At 35.6% G+C, this 10915-nt stretch overlaps 1 protein-coding gene across 1 annotated transcript in view; it reads right to left on the reverse strand.

The window, feature by feature from the left end:
- The window catches only part of nek4 (NIMA related kinase 4), a 19551-nt gene that overhangs the window by 6674 nt on the left and 1962 nt on the right, over positions 1 to 10915 (reverse strand). The window contains exons 3-9 of the mRNA XM_015403445.1: positions 10041 to 10160; positions 7892 to 8046; positions 7222 to 7360; positions 2796 to 3380; positions 2677 to 2721; positions 863 to 1012; positions 486 to 650 (exon numbers count right to left, since the gene is read on the reverse strand). Of these exons, the coding sequence (XP_015258931.1) occupies positions 486 to 650; positions 863 to 1012; positions 2677 to 2721; positions 2796 to 3380; positions 7222 to 7360; positions 7892 to 8046; positions 10041 to 10160 (1359 nt within the window). The remainder of the gene's footprint in view (positions 1 to 485; positions 651 to 862; positions 1013 to 2676; positions 2722 to 2795; positions 3381 to 7221; positions 7361 to 7891; positions 8047 to 10040; positions 10161 to 10915) is intronic.

Raw genomic sequence — 10915 nt, forward strand, 5'->3', positions numbered from 1 at the left:
CTATCTATCTATCTATCTATCTATCTATCTATCTATCTATCTATCTATCTATCTATCCATCTTAAATTTGAGCGCCTTTAGAGAGAGAAGAGAGAGCAGGTGACGAGTGAGACCGACAGACAGCCATTTGGCAGGGGTTGGTAAAGAAAACAAAAATAGGGTTGAGATAACAACTATTAAATGCTATATATATTCTAAATCGTTATTTTGGATGCATCATGACTGTGTCTCTGTCCCACCCATACATAACTAAATATTTTCCCTAAACTCAAACCCTTCCCTTTGGGAAAAGGAGAGATGGTTTCAGCTTTTCAGCAAGTAACACTTCATGCAGCTTCAGCGTAAATGAAAATCGCAGTGAAACAATCGATCCATAGCAAGGTCATTTTTTGGATAAAATGCATAAAAATAGATCCAGAAAAGTGTTTTAAAGAGTTAGAGAAAACTCCTGATCATTGTCTAGGGGATAATAGGGTCACCCTCACTTGTGGTAGAGGTAATAATCCATCCTTGGATGAGCTAACAGATGTGGAGGCTGCAGTCACATCAACACTCTTGCCCTCTGAAGTCTTCTTGGTCCTCTTTTTCCTCTCCACAGCTGCAGCCTCTATGGGAGGTTGAGGTAAAGGTCTTGGAGCTGCTACCTTAAACTAGCAAAAGACATTCCAACATAACAAATATATAATAATAACTTTAATCACACTTGTTTTCATATTTGATTTCTGCAGTTTCAGAGTCACTTTTCAAAAAACACAAAGCTATTCAGTTCTGGACAAATTTTCAGTTATTTTATTTTGAAAAAAATGTGTAGTTGCAATGTCATAGTTCTATATTGAAATGTGAAATTTCAAACCATGTTTACCTGTTTACTTTCCCCTTTAGTTGGATCTGAAAGCCTCCCACGTCTGAGTGGCTCTAATCCTTGTGGCTCTGAAAGGATCTGGAGATTTTGGCAAAAAATACCTTGATCCTGTTTAGGTGCAATGGCAGACATTTTTTCTTCAACAGGCCCCTATTAAAACACAACAGAAACATCAAAACACCACAAGAAAAAAAAATGCATTGTCTGTTAACCTTGCACTAGTTTTTCTTAAGGAGCTAGCTGCAATTTAACTCCTCCCACCCAGTAGGTGGCGTACTCTCACTCATCTGCTCTTATTCCAATCTTGAAGCAGCAACTTCTGCATGGCGTCTGAGCCTCTTTGGCACCAAAGATCTAGAGCTCGGCTTGTTGGTGTCGTAATCAGAAGTAAAGATGTGTATATTTTGGACACCTCAAAATGTATAAAAAATAAGAATGTATTTTTTTTTGGAAGTAAACACATATTTCACTTATAAAATTTTGATTAAGTACTTATTAGGTTAAAAATGGTCTCATCTAATTAAGAACATCTGGTTAAAAGGAATTTCTTTCAGAGTCGTAATGTTACTGTCGGCCAGTAGAGGGCGATATTATTTATTCCTAAGCAGAACTGCTGAATCATGGGCAAGCTAGAGGAGAAACATGAATCAATAGAGTCCTGTGCAGGATATATCCCTTTTAATAACAACTAGGAAGTAGAATGAACTTTATGTGGTTATGTTTGTAAATATAAATACTAGATATACTCCTGAACTTATCTCCTAAATAGCGCCTATTTAGCCGCGCTACATGGTGGAGCAGCGCTTGGAAATTGTGGATTTGAGGATAGAAAAGCGTAGGGCGTTAAGACAAAATGTTTGCAACATGATTAAACAAAGACATGCTGGCAATTAACATGGTATATATGGAAGGCTTTAGTGATTTAATGCATAGAGCTAAGTTTTAAACAGTGCTTTTAAACTGGAACCACCAGATTAAAAGCACTGCTAACATCAGAAGGACTCTCCCACCGAGGGTTGTTAGATTACACAAAGAAATATAAATCCTAGTAAACATCCACTTCATTGAAATAAAGTGGGAAATTGTCTGACAGTATGTCAAAGCAACAAATGCTCTCTGTTCCATATCTCTGTTCACTATGGATGACTTAGAGAGTCTCTCACAAAAGAAAGACATATATTTTCAATGTAACATTTAAATCCTGCAATTTGGAAATCCCATTTAAAAAGCATTTTCTAATTGAACGTTATAAATTCAATTTCTAAAGAGAAATTGTAAATCGTATTTTAGTAAATACTGGAACTTAAAAAAGAACTTTAAAATCCTATTTCTAAATGAATATTTCAAAACAAAAATTAATAAATCAGATTATAAATGCCTTTCCTGAACACACATTTAAAAAAGGATATTCCTTATTTTTACCCTTTTTTCTATCTACCAACATTTTGTAAATATTTTAGGTGAAATAGAAAATGAGAACCATGTATTTTGAGATCGTTTTGTTGCATGAGTATGAGGTATGTTTATGGCTTTCTATATTAAACTGTATAAATATATGCTAAGATTAAAATGTTTGCAGAAATGTTGATGTTTTTAATCAGTTCTTCTATTTTCTATGTTTACACTAGTACAGAAAAGGGTGAGAAACTCTTAAGCACATGCTCAAACTTTGTTGTGGAAAATGAGGCAACTGCACCACTCTTGACATTCCAAGGATGTATTATTTTTAGTAATTATTCTAACAAAAAATTTTGTAATTATGACTATTAAAGCTTTATTTTTAAGGGAAACAATATGGGACATTTAATGCTTACCACTGATGGACGCTCTAACAGCTTTTCCGTACTTTCGAGGCTGTCCTGCAAGGACAGAGAGAGTCATTTAAAAAGGTGAGATAAAAACTTTCATTTTCTTTTACCTTTTCAAAACTTACATCAACATGTGGTAGATGTGCTGGAATACGCTTGACTAAAGTCACAGTTTCACTTTTATTGTCCACATTTCCATCCACATCCATAATGTTTCCAGCATTTGAATTCTGTGCGTCGGCCTCTTGAAGTAACTCGTTAGTGTCATCCTTACTGTCCACATCTGAGTCCTGTTTCTCCACGGGGACGGAAAAGGTATCACCTCTGTTTGGCCGGATACCTAACACCCCATTGGAAGCTGTCCTCTCGTCTGCTGCAGTTCTGGGAGGGGGAGTCACAGGGGGAGGGGGAGTCACAGGGGGAGGGGGAGGTGAGGGATCCGGTTTCCGCCTCGTCTTGCTCTCTTTGTGGACGGTGCGAGTTGCAGGTTCCCTGCTTGGCTTAATGGTCGGGGGCCTTTGAATGTGATTCATCACCGTATTGTCATTCAACTGTGAAGCCATATCAATATTAATGTTGCTGACGGTTGCCATGGGAGCGATACTGGCTTTGAGAATGTCAGCTGATGGAGGTGGAGATCGTGAAGGTTGGACTGGAGGGAAATCTGGGACACCGTTCTGGTCTTCATTCTCCTGTGCTGTGTCTTCTTTCTAAAATAAAGGAGGATAAACTGTGTGAACAAATGTTTAAACTATTTATGAAAAATGTTAATGTATAAAATTATAATGAATTGAAAACATATTGATTTATCAAATTATTATAAATGACTAATTCATAAAGCTTTATAACAATTTATTCATTAATAATATATCATAAATGTAAATATTTGGTAACAAAAATTTTGTTAGCAAACAGACAAAGATATGACCATTTTCTTTATCCTTCCAATTTGCTATTCAGGGTTTCTTGGATGTTAAATACAGTCAAATTCGCCTTAAGAGCCTGAAAATCTATAACTCTAAGATTAGTGAAAACCAGAATGAATTATTCGGTCATAGAGTGCTTATGCAAAATACGATAAGGGATATCGCAACTGGCCCACCTTTACAGGTACTTGCCCCTGCACCATCTGTGGGCCAGTGGCATTGCTCTCTCGCTCTCTCTCTTTCCTCCCCTCAGGGCACCACTAGGTCTCTGTGACTGGAATCGGAATATTTTTGTAGCGGCCACTGAATACAGCTCAACAACAGAGATGCAAGCTGATGCTCACATCCCAGTGCGCACTGTGCCTTCTCAGATGATCAGCGGTAAGTAAGTCAGATGCAGGGCACAATCTCACCGAGAGGCATGCAATACATCAATACATTTATTGATTGTACAGTTAAAACCCAAAATGCTACATTTTAAGATGAATTCAACAAAGTCACCAAAAGAATAAAATGTACAACTTAGTTTGTGCACATAACTATATCCTTCAGCTTGGGTTCTGAAATTACCTTGAGTTTAAATTAACTTATGTTTGATGCTAAAAAAATTAATATTGTCCACAGTCTGGTGGCTTTAAGCTGCTTTCTTTGCTGAAATACAAACCCAGCAGATGAATTCTCCATCATTAGCTGTACTTACTGTCCAGGGTTCTCACATATTGGTTAACATTGAATTCACAAACTTTTTAAGGACTTATCAGGACCAATTCTCAAAATCAAGGATATGCTGGTGATGATTCTCAGTCATCCAAATTGGAAATTGAATTTTGAAATGAAAAAGCTTCCTGGATGGGAAGCGAAACTTCTTCAAACTTGGAAACAAAGTCCAGTGGATATTTTTTTTTTACTTTTTTAAATTGACTGATAGTACAAGATGCAGACAGTAGGGCTAAATAAAGTAGGTTTTATTCCTAAAGACACATTGACACCATCTGAAAAAGCCTTCTGATGTTAAGGTGATTGTAGGACATAGTTTATAGTCGGCCTATGATGTTAACTATCAGTACGGAGCCATTTAATTCTAAGCTAAACACTGCTGAAAACCATTTTCTGCAATATTACTATTTTCAAAGCATTGCATTGCACAGTAACACCGTAGAAAAACAGTTTTGATACTGTACCCCTCATTTTTTTATAGAGGAAAACTCACTTTAACTTAGCAGATTAAGGAACCTGTGTGATAGATGTCAACTGTATAACATCCAGACGCAATGTTGGGTCATTGTTTAGTCACTGATCTGTCAAACTGAGGTAGGTGAACTTAGATGTTCTCATTATTTCTGGAACAACATAAGCAGCTTACAAATTCCAACAAATAAGGTTCTAGCTTCGGGACTTTATTCAGCATGTTAGTGACTCCCATGCAAATGTTAGGTAGTGAGACAAAGACATGACCTACATGCTTCATATTTACAAAGCATATTTTTGTGATGAGCTTTTATGGCTGAACTTTTAACTTTAAAAAAGTTTGCAGCAGCCTCTGCAGCTGGAAGAATCTGCATTTTTTTATTCTTTAACATCTCAACTTAGATTTCTTAGGCAAACCAATTGAAATGCGTATTATCTGAGCATTATGCAACTGCATGTTTCTGAAACTGCAGGAATGAATCTACAATCCATCCATGAGAAGATCTCATTCATCCATGAATCTGCTGTGCTGTTCACACATCAACTCCACAGAGGAAACTCCAGAATAAAGCATTGAACAAACACATAAATAACGACATGTTGATAGCAGTCATCATCTGTGGAAAATTTCAAATGCCCAAAAATATATTTAGGACTTTAAAGGAAGGTGTCTTTTTTTTTATGGCGGTTTTCAAAAAAAATCGACGGCCTTGACCCTTTTCTCTAGAGGTTTGGCTAGATTTCCGTCACCATCCGCTAAATGCTCCGGGTGAAATTGTGTGCGGTGTATCGAGCTTTTCACAGGCCCGAAGAGGACCGTTCTATAGTCTATATTGATTTTAAATCAGCATGTGCGGTGTCCCTTATGTTTTGAAAACTGACCAACAACTTTAAAATCTTGCCATGTGAGCAAGCCTAGAAGAAGAATAACTGATTAGAAGGAAAGAGTGACCGAAAGAGAAACTTTGATGAAAGCCCAGGATTAGATTTAAACACAGGTTCTAGTTCTGCCAGACAGGGGATTTTTAATGTTTATTAGCATTTCAGAGCTGTATGTTACTTTCTACTATAGTTACATTTTATCTGTGACGGTTAGATGTGTGGAATGAGGCTCGAGGACTGCAAGCATGAGGTGCGTCTTTAGTGTCATACATGTCAGAAGAAAGAAGAGCTTTCCTGTTCAGAATAATGTAAGTTCATCAGGTATAGCTCCTTTCAACATTTTATCTAAAACTGATTTGCTTACATTCTTAAGCTCAAAACTGAGAGGAAAAAAAAAACAAAAAAACAACTTTAGGGAAATATTTTTATATATAAAAAATATCAATAAATCAATAAAATATGACAAAACAAGAGATGTGAAAATTCAAAGGGTGTAAATACAATTTCTTAACAAAGTATAAAAGCTAATATTGGAAAATAAATGGGAGTAAAGTTAGAATACCCAGGGTCTAATTTATAAAGCTTGCATATGAACAAATCGGCTTCAAGCAGCAGGTTTTACACAGTTGTTGTGATATATAAACAGGGGCAGTTCTGGGGCTAGCAGGGGCCAAGGCTCCTGTAGAACTCTTCCAGGCGCCTTTTATGGACCCTGTAGTGAAAACATGAACGGCTAAATTTTAAACGCAAGTCGATTTCTTTTTTAAATAGCACTGTTTGAGAAGGTAAGTAAAGGAATTTGCAGATGCAATATCATGATTAATGCTTAAAATAAGAAAAGCGAAACTCTGTTATCTTATTTCATTTCATTTTTGTGATTCTTTTGTTTTTTGCTCCCATGATAACACTAACCCATCCCTGCCCCCTTGGTGAATTTAATCTAGAAACCTTACTAGCTATAAAATCATAATCTTGGGGTGAAAAATTGCATCCCCTCATGCTAAATCTAACCCGTCTGTATGGGGCTCCCACATTTTAGAAACAGAGGAAACTGGTGACACAGATTTTAATGTGAGGAATCAGAGCAAACTTGCATAATTTCCTTCCAGAAATATATTTTTTTTATTTTGTTTCGTTTTGCCATTCACTGTTTCTACCTTTTGGATGCATGGAATGTTTAATCAGAGCACCTGAACAATCCTTTAAAAATGAGACCAAAGAACAGTGAGCTTTTTGTAAATGAAACCTAAAATCAAGCTTTATTTGTGGAGTTGTAATCAGCCCTGTTAAAGACTTGATGATGCCAAAGTGGCTCAATATAAAAACAAGCCATGCATCCTTGGATTAAATGAAATTAGCTATACAGTCCATTAGTTTAATTTTTTGGACTTATCATTTTTTTTAAAACAAATTAATCACCAAATTATCTAATAAAGAATATAAACTTTAGCAGGTATATACTGTTTTTTAACTAAGGGAGAAAATAACCTGTAAGTTACTCTTAAATAATACTGTCAAAGGATAAATTCAATAACTCAAATAACTATCAACATACCAGCTTCACCGGGGGAACAGTGTTTGGACATGGAGGAAGCTTTGGAGGCTTTGAAGGACAAGACGCAGCAGCTGATGGACTGTTGCTTCTGTGATCTCCAGATCCAACCACGGCTTTTTTCTTCGACTTGGATGTTTTTCTGGAACCCAAACAGACATGTGGGGAGAATGCTTATCGTTTAAACTTCAATCGCTTGTTTCAGCTTTATTCATAGAGGACTTTTTATTCAGTCATATGTAAAGCAAAATCTTTTACAGGTATTACAAACATAAAGACAGGCATTTAAACACCGGAGACCAAAAGACAGATAACAGGTAATCATTAAAAATGAAAGGAGGAAGAGTTGAAAGGTAAAGATATTGCTCAATTACAGAGCATTAGGAACTGTACCTCTCATAAAGGAAAAAACAACAAAATCTAAAATGGAAATTAACAGTGTTCCTAAACAAAAGTATATGCTGAGGTAAATTCTCTATGATTTAAAAGCTAAATACGTTTAAACAGTGCATCCACGGGTCTGGGGCCTTCAGAAGACATCAATACAGAGCAGAGCGTTATCAGTGTAGCCATGAAAAGTGATGTCTGCTGATTTCCAGCCTCCTATGCTTTACTTATTACCTGAAAGTAACTATGAAAAAAGCCAATAAGATAATGACTGAATGACTCTTACTCTTTGGTGGCCTCAAGGAACATGGCGATCTGACGTTTTATGTAGGGCTGCCGGAGGACATGTTTGACATCAGGTCTGTCTTCAGGTCTCTTACACAGCATACTCTTGATCAGATCTCCAAGCTGAGGGTGGTATTGACTTGGCATTGGTGGCAGCTGATGAGAAAAAAATTATTTTTTTTCTTTAATGGTCACACAAATGTGGAAATTAGAAAAATGTATAAGAATAACATAGTTGTGAAGATTTAAATGATAAACAATAAAATAATGTACTGTAAGTGTGTGTGTCTGTACTGTAAAGCGTTTTAACAATATAAAACTGTTCACCTGGAGAAAAAATAATCAATATATAGCTGTGGACATTTTTATAGTAATGAATAATTGAAAATAGCAGCAAAATCAGAGATGTGCAAAAAAAAAACAGCAGCATGTTATTTACCTGGATAAGGTTAAAACTGTGCAAAACAGCATGAATTCAACAACTTATTAAACATATTTTAAACAAAAATGCACCAGAGAGACAAACACCTACAGTTTTTGTTAAAGTGAGATTCATTTTTTTACTCAAGATTTACTGTTTCAATGTTATTTACTATTCGCTGTATTTAGAAGTCAAGTGAAAACAGAAAACAGTTGCTGTATCTTGTTACTTGAAGTAAGTTAGCCTATTCTGACCTATATAAATAATATACTATAAGGTTTGACTTCATAGAAAAGAAACTAGGTTATATTTTGTAAAGTGTTTGCTCCACCTGAAATTGTTATTCTGTAATCACTGCACATGGTACATTTATTTTCCTTTTTATCTCATTCTTTAAAACTACAGAATTTGCACAGAACTTTAAACACTGTTAATTTTTATTTTTTTTTTCATCAGTAGCATAACATATTTACTAAATACTTTTTCACTCTTAACTCATTTCTTGGTTAAGTAATTTTTACTTGTCCCTGAGCAAAAATACAATAAGGTACATCTCTTATTTGTACTTCAGGTCTCTTACACAGCATACTCTTGATCAGATCTCCAAGCTGAGGGTGGTAATGACTTTGCACTTGAGGGTTGTTGTTTTTTAAACCTAATCATCTATAGATGGGGAGCAAATTATATCATAATAGAATAAATAAAAATTCACCAAACCCCTCTGCAGATGGATCATCTTTATAAATCATACAAAGACTGAAGGTTTAAAATCTTAGCTTCTTAAATATAATAAGTGTTTATGTTTCATTTAATCTCCCTCAATTTTATAATTAGTTAGAGACGTCAATTTTGTAGGATAATAATCTTTAATGAAGATTTTAATAACCAATAATGAAAAGGTGAAATGAGCTAATGTTTGTTACTGCTACAGGAAAGCAATTAGAATGGAGATACTGGGCAGCTAATGGAGACACAAAGTCTGGTAGAGTTAGTCTTGCAAGAATTGATGAATTGAAGAAAAATGTCAATGACCTACTAATGGTGGTTCCAGTGTACTGCAGCCTAGCTTCTGTCAGTGAGCCCCAGGACAGCTGTGGCTACAATATAGCTCACCACCATTTGTGTGTGAGCGAATAGGATGACTGAATGTAGTGTAAAGCACTTTGGTCAAGTCCTCTGACTTCAAAATGTGCTATATAAGTACAGGCCATTTACCATTTTATCATTTACAGGGCTGCTAGAAGCTACGCACACTTAGTTAGACCCTTAATCATTTCACAGTCTTCCTAATAATAATATTACCCAATGAAAACAATACCAAGTGAAGCGACAAACTCCTTTACGGATGAAATATATGAGGAAATTGACACACTTAAGATTATAAAAGTCTAATGTTCATGATTTAATTATTTTTTGTTTATGTTGCAACAGCTCTGTTGACTGGCAAGAGCCTCAGTGATAATTTCCTTAATTCTTTCTCTGCTTGACTTAGCATAAAAGACGTTAAAATATTAGTTTGTCCTGAAACTAGTTCCTTTAACAGGAATTTATTACTACTCTGGATCGTTGCTGGGTTAAAGAACTGGCAGAACAGTAGAAGCAAAGTCCGGTCTTTAAATAACAAAGAGCAAAAAATTGGTGCTTGTTATCTTATTGAAAATAAAGTAATAAACCACATATTGCTAACTCAAAGTTTATTAAAAGAAAGACGATGAACGATGAAACCAACCTTTCCCTCTACAATGCGATAAACCAGTGAGTTCATGTCTTTGGCGTTGAAGGCGTGCTTCAGCGTGGACATCTCATACACACAGCAACCCAGGGCCCATACATCTGACTGGAGAAATATAAACATTTTAAATGTATTAGTATTTACAGAAATTTTAACATAATAAATATATTTTTCTGTTGAATGGGTTAAATTATTAAAAAGGACAGTTTGACTTTAAACACGAAGGTTTATGAGTATAAATTGTAAGGGGAAACCAGATGTGTTAGGCCATTTAATGAAGACCCGAGAAAATTTAGCAGACCAAGCACTTACACCTCTTTAAAAGTTCATATCTACAACTTTCTCATCAAAACCATTCGTAACAAAAAAAAAATATTTCTAAGAAGTTCAGCAGAATAAAAATATTAATATCGCTGGAAAAACACCATAGAAATCAATGTTTTGTAAATTTTGACAGGTCCAAAAATATAAATATGTACTTCTGGTTTTGATGCCAAGGACTCTCCACAAACAGGAATAGCAGACTGAAGTCAACATGAGCTCCTAGTGGCTTCATAACAGACATGAAATGGTTCTTCACTGCGTTACAATTTCTCATATTTAAACAAAAAACTAGCAAAAACAAGATGGACATTGGTCACGCATTTGAGTGTTGGTGTAGATTTAAAGAAGCAAAGGGGTTCGGAGGCTATTTAGAGGTAGCCACATACACACTGCCTAACAGGAGTGGATTTAGGAAATTTGGGGCCCTAGGCAAAAACAGGCAGGGGGCCCCTCTGAAATGAGAAGACAACACATAAAACAGACCCATTATACAGATAGAGAAATGTTAATAGAATAGACAATAGAGCTAAGTTGGCAACACTGCTCTT

Source organism: Cyprinodon variegatus, unplaced genomic scaffold (genome assembly GCF_000732505.1).
Source record: "Cyprinodon variegatus isolate N-32 unplaced genomic scaffold, C_variegatus-1.0 Scaffold1500, whole genome shotgun sequence".
Taxonomy (NCBI): Eukaryota; Metazoa; Chordata; class Actinopteri; order Cyprinodontiformes; family Cyprinodontidae; genus Cyprinodon; species Cyprinodon variegatus.